At 40.8% G+C, this 14,749-nt stretch overlaps 1 protein-coding gene and 1 long non-coding RNA gene across 5 annotated transcripts in view; one reads left to right on the top strand and one right to left on the bottom strand.

The window, feature by feature from the left end:
• The window catches only part of YWHAZ (tyrosine 3-monooxygenase/tryptophan 5-monooxygenase activation protein zeta), a 40,014-nt gene extending 32,540 nt beyond the window's left edge, over positions 1-7,474 (bottom strand). Inside the window, exons 1-2 of one of the 4 annotated variants that reach the window (XM_074268028.1) lie at positions 7,205-7,474; positions 3,008-3,312 (exon numbers count right to left, since the gene is read on the bottom strand). In XM_074268028.1, the coding sequence (XP_074124129.1) occupies positions 3,008-3,301 (294 nt within the window). In that variant the 5' untranslated portion in view covers positions 3,302-3,312; positions 7,205-7,474. Of the gene's footprint in view, positions 1-3,007; positions 3,313-5,372; positions 5,544-5,623; positions 6,055-6,191; positions 6,391-7,204 lie in introns of those variants that run through there. The other 3 variants (XM_074268021.1, XM_074268034.1, XM_074268045.1) reach the window with 3 other exon arrangements.
• LOC141543147 (uncharacterized) lies at positions 7,127-8,459 on the top strand. The gene is made up of 2 exons (XR_012482353.1): positions 7,127-7,257; positions 8,134-8,459. It is a non-coding gene; the product is annotated as an uncharacterized LOC141543147 (long non-coding RNA).
• Positions 8,460-14,749: the final 6,290 nt, after the last annotated feature.

Genomic DNA, 14,749 nt, shown 5'->3' with positions numbered 1-14,749 from the left:
AGATTAAATTTACAAGCAATGTTGCAATGCAAATTATACATTTCCGGGTGAAACTTAACATTTTTCTACTTTTCATATTTCTATACAAGAGTATGCGTATGTGTGCTTGAGGGTGCTTCTTCTGGGCCTTTCTTTTGAAAGCAATTAAAGGAAGTTGGAAAGTTATGTAGAAAGAGATTTATGATAGAGGCTTTGAATGCCAAGTTGAGTGTCAATTGTTTCAATATAATTAACATTTGTAAAAGAACCCCCGACCAGATTATAAGCACTAGAGATAAAGATAAAATGTCAATCCTGGACCCAAAACAGCTTAAGTTTTACAATAAAATATAGGAAAAACAGTAAGATAGCTATTAGTAGAAATCCAGGCAAATGTAAGAAAATTTGTGGAAAAGAATTCTTTTTTAACTAAGGGGAATCAAAGGATCAAAAATAAGTGCCATACTTGATTTATTTAAAAAATCAAACCTACAGAGTTGTTCATAGACAGAGAATCGGTAAATGGGGGCGGGGGAAGGTTTTGTTTTTTTTTTAGGTTAGGTTTACAAGCTTTAAAAAAAAAAAAAAAAAAAATCCCAAACATATAATTAAATATTTACTGAGTTAGTCTAATATGTACTCAAGATGACTAAGCCCTTGGAAAGGGGGGGGGGGGGCAGTGTGTGTGTGTAAAAAGATGAATGTCTTAAGGAAAATTCATAATCTAGAAGGGTTGACAAAGATACTAATATTTGGAAGAAAAACACTTAAAAATGTAATCTTCATAAGTCTCCATTGCTGTCTAGAGTTAATCTCAAGATTTTTTGCAAGGTGGCTAAGGTGTTTAAAGAAATAAGAGTCCTCAAGTACCCATTAGATTTATTTCCAAGACATTCAAAGACAGGCAATAAAGACCCCAGAGCTTTTATTCTAAACATCTTGAAGTAAAAATCAGAGAGCCAACTGTTGACACAAATTCTTCTCTATCTGCCAATTGATAAAAGGAAGAATACTAGGATTCTTCTGCTCATGTTATATCGTTTTCTTATTACCCAAAATTCTTGGAGAGCAGAGATATCAAATTAATTTGCATTGTGACTCCCACAGCTACAACATTCCTCAATATGCTCATGAAATCTTTTCACTCAGTTTTGAAAGTCAAAAGAATTTCAAGAGGTATTGATCTCAAATCAAACACAAGTGATATCAAGCAAACAAAAAGACCAATTTATAATAGATAGTTAGCTGCAGTCTTTCACATATAAGACAGTATTGATTCTATGATTGAGAAAAGGTCCCAACTTTATAGTATCCACTGGCACCTAAAGCTGGTAAATCAAGCCCCTTTCTTAAATATAACATGATTATATAGGGGAAAAGACCAATAATATATGTTCATATCCTATACTTTTTATTTGCTACAATATAGCAGTGATGACTTTTTTGGTCTAAGTTTCTATTACCCTGATATAACAATCTCAAAACCAAAGGCAAATAAATATATATAGCACAGACAAGAATTGAAGTTATGTTTTAAACACTGAAATTCAATTAAAGACTCATATTGTTTGATAAATTAAAGACATTAACACTTTGGATAGCAGGACAATAAAGAAAACCCAAATTAGGATTCAACAGCACCTTTTTGTACTGTTGTCATCCTGAGAACCTACAAATACCTACCTGGAAAGATAGATTATCTTTTCAGCACAATAGTGTTATGTGTTGTTATGATTTCCTTTTATCCACATTTTAATGTAATGCTCATTTTCTTAATGGAAATTTGCAATTTAAAAAAACAAAACAAAACAAAACTTACCTAGCAACTTCAACAATCAAAATTGAAAACATTCAAATCAGAAAACCCAAGAAAAAGCTAATTCTTAAGCTTCAGATTTGCACTAATACTTGCTGAAACCACAATCAGAATGAGATTCATTTTTTTAAGCTTTAAATTTACACCTCAATAATGCAGAGACATCACTGAATTCCTTATTTTAGGACACAACTCTTCATATAATTTTTTTTTAAATTAAAACTCCAAGTATACCTTTGTATTCCAATCCATGATTAGCATAAAAATAATCTTCCTTTAAATATCCAAAAGTTTGAATATACCAAAAAAAAAAAAAAAAAAAAAAAAACACCAAGTGTCTCTGTATATAAATAATTTCCGTGAAAATGTACTAATGACAAAAAATTTTAATAAAGCATTATTAACAATAGTTCTATTCTAATGAATCTAAAAAACTGGCAATGTGTATCATTCTGTGAACTTGAATTCCTAACTTCAAGGTGCTATAAAACTGGCACAAAAAGGATTATTCTAATAAACTCCATATTCTGTACACTAGGAAGGCACTTTGATAAACCATCCATTCTTAGAACTGGTTGAAAATGAGTATTTTGGTTTTTATCTCAACCTACACAGTAAATTCGAGTTTGAAATACTCAGAATCTTTATCATAGTTACCAATGAACAGGCAACAGAAACATTGTGGATGCCAGACGGTTTTCTGCTAGGCTGACTCATTTTATGAACATTACATCACCTAATCCAGGGAGGGGTACTACCATCCATAATGAGACTCCTATTATAAGCCTCTTATATAAAAAAGCACAATATACAAGAATTCTAATATCTCTCTCTCTCTCACACACACACCCCTTTCTCCCTCTCAAACACACCCACACAAACACTTAAGGAAAAACAGGTATACAGAGCTCCTAAAGTCCCATTACTTTATCTATAACTAAATATGACTTTTATCTTCTGTCCCAGATACAAAATGACACAGGTAGGATAAGTTCTGAGACAAGCTACAAAACTTTAGATTTTCTTTTTAAGTAAAGATATCCTTGCTCCCTTTCTCTTCTATTTCTCTCCTCCATTACTGATACGGAGGGACACATTTCATAAAAATAGATCTTGTTCAATTTTATAGAAAACTCAGAAGGTGGAGAATCAGGCTTATAGCTGATGTACTCTACAACAGAGAAGCTATATTGAGTATTTATTGATTCTCACCAGTACATCGTTGCAGATATCTCTTAGTTCGGTCTCAATTTTCTCTCTGTATTCTCGGGCCATCTGCTGTTTTTTCTCAGCACCTTCCGTCTTTTGCTCAATACTTGAAACAACCCTCCAAGATGACCTTCGGGCCCCTACGACATTTTTGTAAGCAACAGACAGAAGATTCCTCTCCTCATTGGATAATTCAGCTCCTTGCTCAGTTACAGACTTCATGCAGGCTGCCATGTCATCATATCTCTCAGCCTGCTCAGCCAATTTGGCCTTCTGCACCAGCTCATTTTTATCCATGACTGAATGTTCTGAAGGAAAAAAAAAAAAAAAAAAAAAAAAAAGGCATTATTTAAAGACAAATTCTAACACAGGATGACCAGAATCAACATGGTTAACAGACCAATTTATCCAGACATATTCAAATTCCAGATATTCTAAAAAGCCTCAGAAGTTCATCAATAAAAATGTTGTAACACTATCTTAGCTTAGAAACTGAACTATCTTTCCAAAGTCAGATGTTCAAAATTGCAGTTTCCAACCACCTTATCAAAGAAACAAAATTTAGCAGTTTTCTAATTGTTAATGGGATATCTCAGATTATATACTGGTCACACTTTTTGATTAAAAAAATTTCATTGAATCTTTCCAAAAATACATGCCACTTTTACAACATTCACAGCTAAATTATACAAGTTGTTTTTGTTTACATTTATGAGTCTTGTTTCATTAAAAAATATTTTGGACCAGTTTTGCTTATCTGGTTTGTGCTTTACTAAAATTTCTTACAGAATGACCAATTTACTTTTTTGGATCACCTTCAATATGTAACAACCATTAGTGACAGCAATGTGTACACAGCCAGTGTATGAAAAACACTTTATAGTTTTTAAATTTATTTTTTTCTTCCCTTTTCTAATCCTACATCTCCCTTGATTCCTAGGTTTACCTTTTGATAATTTTAAAAGTACTAAATATTCCAAATTGATAAAAGAAAAAAATAAGCAGTAAAAATCATCTTGAATTAGTTTGAATTAAGGACATTATATTTATAAGTGAAAATAAATTCTGTCACCATGGAATTAGAATCAAGTTATCCCTCTCCTATTTACAATCATGTAACTCCCCAAATATCAATTGTTTACACCCATACAAATGGGTTTTTCAGTCTTCGAGTGGACGCACACCTACCAAAACCTGTTAGGTATATTTAAAGTGCCTACATTTAACTAGATGTAGTTTCAGCTTCTCTTCATTTTCAAACATAACATTTTCTAGAAGCCTAATTTAACCACTTTTTAAGGTGTTATATTAACCATCAAAACATGCACGTTCAAAACTAGCTACAGAATAGAGGGGGGGGGTTGGTTTGGGGACTATGCTCCATTTCTTAGATCCAACGGAAGTGGAGGTTCTTCTCGAAATAAAATGGTGCTTGAGGCACTGCCTCACCCCTCAACTCAGGACAGAACAAGGGTTAAAAACAAGCCCAGAGCCGTCAGAGGGGCCCGAAGTTGAGCCCTCTCCCATCCTCCTCAGGCCGGAGGCTCCTCCTGACTCCTCCCAAGCTAGCAGCACTAGTCTCTTCTCCACCTCTCTTTGTCATGGCGGATCTGTGTCACCGAGCCCAACCCACGACTAGGAGCGTTAATTCCCCCTCCAACCAGAGCGAGAGGGAGGAGCTGCCCGCGCCCCCGCCCGAGGGGGAGGGGGCGCCACTCAGGCCCGCGGGACGGCGCAGCAGCAGCGTCCGCCCCGGCGAAGCGGAACCACTACGAGCCCGGTAATGGACACACCCCACGGGGAGCGATATCCGCCGAGGCCGCCCGTCCTCGCACGGTCCCATTTACCGAGGCTCTAAGGATACAACAGCTGCAGCAGGTGGGGGGAGAAGGCAGAGGAACCACGCCCAGGCAGGCAAAGTGCCAGAGCTTCCCCAGGAACCCCCGAAAGCGATTTAGTCCGGCCCCGGAAAATCAGGGCAGAGGTCTAAGGGGGGGACTTTAGCGCCCCTTCTGCCGCCCCCATGCGGGGGCCGAGCCTCACGCCCAGTCCCAGCTCTACCTGACCTCCCCACCCCCACCCCATCTTCCCCGTTCATTCACCAGCGCCTTAATAAGGCCAAAAAAACAAAACCAAAAAACAAAAAAAAACACCCTTTCTATTCCACCCCTCCTCCCCGGGAAATTGCTCGGCTTTTCTCCTCCCACGGCTTTAACCTAGGCGATTCAGCTCCACTACAAGACGAGCATGCCCCACCCCAGAACCCTCACTCTCAGTGGGCGGTAGCACCCCCACACACACACACCCAACTGGGGGCAAGCCGCATTCTAGGCCTCGGCCAAGGAGGGTGACCTCGCCCCGAAACTACCTGCCGGACAGCTCAGAGCAGGCCCGGAGGGGGTGCGGATCTGCCCCAGTGGTCTCCTCCCTGCAGTCCAGCGGGGCCACTGGCCCCTCCGGGAGTGGGGGGGAGGGCAGGCTGGGTCCCCCTCCCGCCGCCGCAGCGCCCGCCCGCGAGCAGAGCGAGCCTGCGCCTCCGAGAGCGAGGGCGGGAGGGGGGGAGGGAGTGGTTCGGGGGAGAGGGAGGAGGGTGGAGAAGAGGGGAGGGGGCGGCCTCACCTGCGCCGCCGCCGCGGCTACTGCAATGCCCGCAGCGGCGGAATAATTATCTCGGGAGGCAGGCGAAGAGAGGGGGAGGCAGAGATGGGGCAGGAACAAGGGAGATTCTTTCATTTCCCCCCCTTTTTTTCCGGAGTGTAGGAGGGTAGGACACGGGGCCACCCCCGCAGCCCGCTCCTCTGCCAGCGCCTCGAGGACGGATGCCTATCCCCGGGGATCTCCGCGGTGGGCGCGGTTTTTTTTTTTCGGTGGGTGAAGGGGGGAGGGGAGCGAATAGGGGGGAGATCTGGGGCCGAGTCGTTGAAAAACTGTTGCTCCCGAAATCAATAGCCGGAGGCATTAGCAAGCGCGGCCCGACTCCAGCGGAAGGGAAGCCGCCGCCCCATCTCCGCCTGAGGAGACTCCGCCTCAGCCTAGCGCCGCTACCGCCCGGCCAGGCGGCCAGCCTGGGGACGAGGGAGGGGGCGGCCGTAAGAGAGGGAGATTTCTTCCCCCAACTCGCTTCTACCCCTTCCAAGGTGGGGCTAAGAAAGGGAAAGGGCCGGGGTACGGCGGCACCATCGCTTACCTGTGCCCGGAGTGAGTGGCGGCGGCGGACGGACGGACGGGGGGTTCAGCGGTCTCTGGGCGGCGGCAGTGGCAGCGGCGGGGCTGAGACTCTGTCCCTATATCTCTCAGCTCACAGGCTCCAGCCGCTCCGCAGACACGGGGTTTCCTCCAATCACCAGCTCCGGCAGCAGGGGCTCCACACGCACGATGACGTCAAACGCTGCTATGGCAACCGCTGATTGGTGCCCACCGCTCCAGGGCCCAAGCGCAACCGCCGCTCCCCGGCGCGCGCGCGCGAGGAAAAAGAGCGAACGAGCGGAGCTGGGGAACGCGCGCGACCCAACTTTTACCCAGCCCCCACCCCTTTCCGCCTTCCTTCCTCCCCAATCCCAGTCCCGAGAGCGCCTGCGCGGGGCGCAATACCCTCCCTTCTCCACTTCTCCCACCGCAACCCAACCTCCCTACCCTTTCCTCCTCCGCCCCCACCGCCTCTGAAACTCCTCCTTCCACCCCACTAGAGGGAAGAACTGCCGCCCCACCTTAGCCTTTCGCTAGGTCCCTCAGCGCCTGCGCTAGACACTCCCTCTGGCTGAGGCAGCGGTTCAGCAACATCCGGGGCCTTTCAAACTCTCCCTTTCCCCCCCTCCCACTTCCCTCTCCCTTTCCCCCCCCCTCCCCACCCACCCCCCTACCCTCCTCGCCCCCCGCCCTTTGCCGCAGTTACTGCCCCCAGGGCTGGGTCTAGCGACCGGATTGTGTGAACTGCCCCTCAGCTCCTGCATTGTGATCGATCTGGGGTGGGGCTGGGGGTAGGGTGGGGGGGCCCCCGCCGGAACGGTCGGGGGGAGGGGTGGGGGAAGGGCAGGAGAGTTGCCTCGCCCCTCCCCCTATGCTGTCTACGGGGCGGGGCTGGCCTGACTGGGAGGGGGCGGGGGCGGGGTAGGCCGGGGTAGACATCTCTCCCCTCCATTTCACCCCCTCCAGATTCTCTCTTCTTCTCCCCTCCCCCCTTACCCACCGGCGCCGCTTTACCTGGTCGGCTTGGGGAAAGCAGCCTTGTGACCTTTTAAGGCTCGGAAAAGAAAGTAAGGAGTCCAACCCTCTGAGTGAGGGTTGAGTGACGGGGAAGTTTTCCAATCCGGAGTTCGGGATCTGGGAGGATTGACGACTTAGAGAGGATCACAGGGGTGGGTCCTAAGTTTAGGTGGAGAGGAGGAAGAAGAGGAAGGGGTGGGAGGTAGTAGATGAAGCCAAGGAAGTACTCCTCGCGCTCGAAGGACGAGAAAGAGCGCTTCTGCATTCAAAAAGGCCCAAATGTACTGATCTGGAAAGCAGAGGCTTCGTTAGGGAGTGGTCATGGCCGGGCGTTTTGAGGACATTTGAGAAGTCATTGATAGGAAAAACCAAGTGAGCTTGGAAGAAAAGTATCTTCTTGTAGGTTGTCCTAGAGCATAGTATATCGCTGCCCCTTTATTGTAAATGAGGCTTTTACGTTTCTCTCCCCGTTAGGTCTGGGTGCAGGGATTTAAAATGCAAGCGGCATCAATGCGCGAATAGTTTAGGCTCACACTTATGGTGTTCTCCGATCCCGTAGAGGCCCCGGGAAATACTGATGGATGGTTCCGAGGAAAAGGGCAGCTGGTGGGAGGAAGTGCTACAAACATGCCAGCCTGAGCTACTAAGCCTATCCGAACTACAGCAGAACGCTTAGGGAATTTAACGTCATGTGCTGGGCATGAAATCGGATTCTTATTTCTTTACGTTTAAATACAATAAATGGATTCCTAGGGGGAAGAAACAGCCTTGGACAACTGTCTCAGAATGGTCTAGAATCTTTAACCAAGAGTCCAAAGATAGTTGATGAAAGTCTCAGATTTTACTTTCAGTCTAAATGTCTGCCTTCATAGACTTGTTACATCTATTTTGACATTATGTAATACCGTGTCCATCCTTTTCTACAGGTACCGGTCACAGTTTTCTGCGCCCACCAAGCAGTCCTGGAAACTCCCCCGGGACCATTTGTCCGATTTACAGTTAGTATTAGAATGTACCAGTCAAAAACAAGCACGGATAAGTCCATTTTAGTGAGATTTTTTTCTTTTCCCGAGGTCAGGGTTCATCTTGTAGGACGTTTAAATCACCCATAACAACGAATTGAATTCTAAAAGAATGACTCATTCACAATGAATGTTTTTAAAAAGGTTTAAATTATCTCTTAAAAAGTGAGTAAATTGTTTCTAGGTCCTAGAAATTTGACAAAGAATATTAAAGTTATATCATCTTTTAATGAAATGCTTTCAAATCTATATACAAAAAATGAACTGTTTTTAAAAGGATACCCATATATTGAACTTAATTTTCAGACGAGCTGAAGTGTATTCAGCTAGGTGGATTGATTTAACAATCAAAATATTAAGCACTTGCAGTTTGCAAGATAATATAAGTATTGTGGAGGTAAGACACAATCTCAATAAAAATGTATTATGTGCTTATTCTGGACCCAGCACTGCCTTAAGCACTGGAGATTGGGGGGGTGGGGGTGGGGAGGGGGCTGGGGGAAAAAGGTAAAAGGCAATTCCTGCCCTCAAAGAGTTTTCAATTAGTGGAGGAAACTACCAGGCAAAAGCACGTTATGTGCAGGATAAGTAAGAAATAATTAACAGAGGAAGGTACCATAATTAAAAAGGGTAGGGTATGGTTTTCTGTAGAGTGTCATTCATGGAATTGCCTGGAAGCCAGTGCCTCTGGATTGAAGACTTCATGTCCAGGAGTAAAGTGTAGGAAGAAAGGTCGGAGGAAAGGGGATTAAGTTAAGAATGGCTTTGGTTATTAAACAGTAAATTTAGGGTTTGATCCTAAAGATAATAGGAAACTACTGGAATTTAGTAAGGGGGAAGTGGGGAAAGGTTACATGGAGGAACCTGTGCTTTAGAAAATAAAGATCATTGCTACCTTCAAGAAGCTTGTTATATTTTTATGGGGAAAGTAAAGATATATGGTAGATGTGACATTTAACAATACTTCAAGATGAGATATCTATTAAATAACAGGCAGATTTTAGGGGTCTAAATAGGAACATAAGTAGCTTAAGTCACTGGTAACAGGTGAGGTTTCACACTGTAGAAAAGTCGTTTATATCTACATTTCAGGTGGAAGAATAAGAGGAAAACATGCCTTGGAAAAAAACCAAATTGATGTTTAGTTGGGCCAATGAAGAGATTTGTAAAATCGTTTTAACTTCTGTGTTTTACTTTGTTCACCTATAAAACTTGTATATCCCTGTTTTATCTCACAATGATAAGATGAAATAAGCAAATACATTTTAAAGGGCTTTCAGAGGTAGAATTTTACTGCAGAAATAAAGCTGCTTATTAGTGCCCTTAGCAAGACCCATATATCCCTCATATCTCTCATAAATTTCCTGATACCACTCCCTAAATCCAACTCACTTTAGTCTTAGTAAGAGAGGAAAATAAAACATTTCCAAGTGTGAAAATGTAACTTATTCAGATAGAGGTGAGTCTAGACAATTAAGATAGTTTCACTTAGTTCTACTTTATGGTTATATAGATATGTCTTTATTATATGCTGTTAATCATGAGGACCAACAGAAGTCTGACCACTTAAATTCAGTTCCACATTAAGTACTGACAATATGCAAGGTACTAGGCTAAGCATGGAAGAAACAGAAATGAAAAATGACAGTCATATAAGAAGCATATTGTGTAGTGGGAGTGGGAAAAGGACAGTGGCAGAGATATGACATATGTCCACAAGTATATTATAAAGCAAGCTATATTAGTCAAAGGAAATCTTGGCTAACTTTTTTGGGTATGATCATGGATTGGCAGATGAAAGCTGGTGAGAATCGGGTAGGATGAATAGTTTCACTAGAAAAAAATGTACTATGTACATATGTGTGTACATAAAAGTTGGAGATTATGGAATTTCAATACCAGGGTAATTAATTTAAACTTTATTTGATAGGTAATGAGAAGCTATTGAAAGTAATGATATGTTCATGGTAGTACATTAGTAGCTGTTTGGAGCCCAATTGGTCTGAGGATAATGAGGCAAGACCCTTCTGAAAAGAAGGGTCCAAAACAGTGTATTGCAATGGGATTCAGAGATGATACAGAAATGACAACTTGGAAAGTGATTGATGTGAGTAAAAGGATAGAGAACAGTCATGGTAACAGTTTAAAAAACACCAAAAACCTGCTGGATTTAAAATTGGTGGACCTGGTGGAAACGCAATTCTGCCACCACTGTTCCATTTGTCATATTGGCAAAGTCAACTTGATTGCTTTCGCCATCTGTCAAGAAAATTGGAGTAGATGGTTTCAAGTCTCCTTCCATCTCTGAATATATGATGGCATAATTCTTCTGGTATTAGGGGTTATGTATGTAAACAAGAGTTCTATATCTTTGCAATGGGGAGTCTCGCCTAGAAATTACGTCATTTGAAACCTCATGTGAAAATGGTTATCAATGCAGGAACAAATAATGATGAATGTTGGAGGGGATGTAGGAAAACTGGGACACTGATGCATTGTTGATGGGATTGTGAAAGAATCCAACCATTCTGGAGTGCAATCTGGAACTATGTCCAAAAAGTTATCAAAACCCTTTGATCCAGCAGTGCTACTACTGGGCTTATATCCCAAGGAAATACTAAAGAAAGGAAAGGGACCTGTATGTGCCAAAATGTTTGTGGCAGCCCTTTTTGTAGTAGCTAGAAACTGGAAAATGAATGGATGCCCATCAATTGGGGAATGGTTGGGTAATGTTAAGGAATATTATTGTTCTGTAAGAAATGGCCAGCAGGATGAATACAGAGAGGCTTGGAGAGATATCAACTGATGCTGAGTGAAATGAGCAGAACTAGGAGATCATTATACACTTCAACAATGATACTGTATGAGGATGTATTCTGATGGAAGTGGATATCTTTAACATAAAGAAGAGCTAATCCAATTCTAATTGATCAATGATGGACAGAATCAGCTGTTACACCCAGAGAAGAAACACTGCTGGGAAATGAGTGTAAACTGTTAGCATTTTTTGGTTTTCTTCCCAGGTTATTTTTACCTTCCAAATCCAATTCTTCCTTTGCAACAACAAAATTCAGTTCTGCACATATATATTGTACCTAGGATATACTATAACATATTTAATATGTATGGGAATTTCTGTCATCTAGGGGAGGGGGTGGAGGGAAGGAGGGGAAATTCAGAACAGGAGGGAGTATAAGGGATAATGTAAAAAATTACCTATGCATATGTACTGTCAAAAAATGTTATAAAATTGATAAAAAAAAAAAAAAGATGGTCATCAATGGTGAGTATAAAGGAAGAATAAAAGGCATGCTCAAGGCAGAATCTTAGAAAATATATGCAGTTAAGACACCAGAAAGAATGAGCAGCCTGAAAATGAGATCTGAGCAGTCAAAGAGGCAGGAGTTTTAGCTATGAGAGTACCATGAATGTGAATCAGAAATTAAGAGAAGATTTCATATTACATACTCTACTCCCTGATGTTAGTTGCCTCATCTTCTTATGCAAAGTTATTTTAAAACTTCCATACTCTGGTATAAAGTCACATTAATGGTCAAGAGTACATTGTACTAATGTGTTGTTTGGGATCGAGATCTGGTGACTTAGGCACATGTGTTCAACCTTTGAACCATGTGGGCCTAAGTATGGAGTACCAGTGGCAAGCCTATAATACATGACTCAGAAAAATGAGAAAGGAAAAAAGAACTTCACGGGGAGAAGAGAAGAGGAAGGAAAGTCTAGCCTCATCATTACAACACTTAACTGAAATTTAGGAAAAATTTGTTCTTGGTCACACTGTTGTCTTGTATGTTGACATAATAGTATCTTCTTTCCTTTATCTTTTCTACTCCTAGACTTTATTATAATTTTCTTCCTGGGTTTTTCATTATAATTTCCCTGGCCCAGACCTTGTCTGAGTCTTCTCAAACTTTGATATGTTTTTAAACTAATATTGGAATTACATACTGAGTGTTTTTAATCATCTAAAAATTACCTAGTGTGTGAAAATTTAGTGAACATTACATGTTTATGGAACAGTTAAGAGGCTAAAGTAGAAATTAAATAAGACTATATGACTCGATCAGGAATATCCAGTATGTTTGCTCAGGATAAGTATAGGTCATGCTTTTTTTTTTTTTTTTTAATTATGGCTAAGGATTATGATCTAGTCTTACTCCATTTTATTGGGAACTGGACAAAACTACAAATACTATTTCCTTTTCAAAAATAGACAACTGGCATTAAAGTGAAGATGTTGGCATATTCTAGTTAAATGAAATAATGGGTATGAAAGTACTTTAGACTTGGTACTATCCAAATACAAGATATCATTGCTGAAACCCTGTCTGCATTATTTAAGGACATTGTCTGGGGAAGTAATCCCGTGAGAAGAGAAAATGAAGAGTACATGCACTACAATATCCGTTCAACCAGTTGAACCTGTCACTCTCTGTAACCCACACAGGCCTTAAGGCCTGTGTGGGGAGCTGGAAAGGCAGGCAGTGCCAGGATTTCAAATATATACTCATTTACAATTCAAAATTGGTCAGCAGCAATCAGAGAAGGGAAAGGTCAGAAGAAGAATTTGTCCCTTGCTGGCCTTGCATTTTAGTCCCAAGGACCCAAGAAGAAGCAAACTGTACTTTGGGAATTCATTAAGGCCAAAATATAATTGAAATGAGTAAATCTTAAAAAAGTGGAAAAGAATTTGGTTTGTCCACATAGTAAAGACAAAATTCTTAGAAAAGACCCAAGGACATTGAGATTTTCTGGCAGCTTTCCTGGATGTTAGTTTTTTTTTGTTAGTTTTTTTTTTCTTAATAGCTTGTCTGGGCTCTATACTCCCTTTTTACCCTTATTTCACGATAGTTGCTCTCACCCCTTTTTTAAGGTCTAGGTTTTCCTATCCATAAATTAAGGTGACTTCTCAGAATATTGCAGTAGTTTTATGGGAAAAGCAATTCATGCTCAACCCACAGAAGGATATTAAACAACTCATTTGAGGAAGCCAAATAGGTTTTTGTATATGATTATCTTTCACAGTTAATGCCTCACTTATTTGTTAGACATTGATTTTTTTTTTTTTTTAAGAAAGGTTAATCAAGTTGGCAGGCTTCTGGCTAGAACAATTACAAAACATAAGTAACTATTGTAGGAACATTTTAATTGATGTGTCCATAGAAAAATGGACAAATTTGCTAATGAATTTCAACTGGAGTTTCCTATAATTTTCCTGTGCAATTTATAAAAAAATTGTTTGACAGCATCTTAACAAGAGCTGTGACAAAATGAGTTTACAGCTCTCCATGTACTCTCCATGCATAACTGTGCAAGAGGCACAAATAAGATATCAGCTAGAATGTATCTGTAGATATGAGAGAACAGGCACTAAAAATTGTACAAAGGTCAGTCTGTAGAACAATTGAACAGAAGGAACCTGGGTGACTTAACGAAGGTTTTGATTGTTTTATTGGAGTAAATTAAGAATCATAGGTCAGAAAGAACTGGGTGTTGTATTTGAGATAGGTAGAAAGGGAAGAAATAAACAGGGAGGGACTTAAAACATGTAACAGAGACAACAGGGAAAAAAGATAAAGCTTTTAAAATTTGACCATGACATCTTGTAGCTTACTTTTACTGGAATGAACCAGAAGTCTTCTGTACAGACAAATAATAGCTCTTGACTCCGGAATGCTAACTGAATTTTGATTGTCTCTATGGGGTTTTGTTTTTGATTTTTTTAAAATCTCAAACTTTGGAACATTGAGACTCCTACTCATTCCCTTATAAACCTGTGAAAAAGATTTAGGCTTTTATAATTAATTTTGTGAACTTGCGTATTTAGTAAAACAAACAAACCCTTATTGCTAGTTTGATTACACTTTAAATCATTTTTTCATTTATGTGGATCTACTTAACTAAGTTGTGAACTTGAGAACAAGGATGTTTTCATATTTCTTAGCTTCCTGCCCCTTCCCTTTAATGCTTAGTACAGTGTCCTATATATCATAGATACTTAGTAATTATTTATTGAATTAATATTTTAGTTGGAGATGATTTCCATGATATTATTGTTGAATAACTTTGATAATTCACATAAAATTTTTAAAACTTTGTAAATTTTATTCCTTCCCATATATTTTACAATAAATACTAAACTTAACCAATTAAATTTAATTTCTTTCTATTCTCTTATTCCTAATACTGTTATAAATGCAGATTGGGAGTGAAATTGAGAGAATCCTAACCTCATGAAAATAAAGTCAGAGCCATATTATTAAACAAGAACCTAATTAGTTTTGGACTCTGGAAGCACCTTTCCAGTATTTCACCACTTTTAAGTGGCTGCTTGCTCCCCCTGCCCCCAAGCAATCAGATCAGCCCAGCACCAGTTCTCTGTTGTCTTCTTGCTATCCATAGATAGAAACATTACCAGATATCCTATCTAAAGATATACTCTACTATACATATAATGACCATAAATATTTTCTTTTCCTTCCATTCCTAAATGGAATAATTC

Source organism: Sminthopsis crassicaudata, chromosome 1, assembly GCF_048593235.1.
Source record: "Sminthopsis crassicaudata isolate SCR6 chromosome 1, ASM4859323v1, whole genome shotgun sequence".
Taxonomy (NCBI): domain Eukaryota; kingdom Metazoa; phylum Chordata; class Mammalia; order Dasyuromorphia; family Dasyuridae; genus Sminthopsis; species Sminthopsis crassicaudata.
Note: the sequence above shows the minus strand (reverse complement) of the source record. Positions and strands in the feature narration are given on the sequence as shown.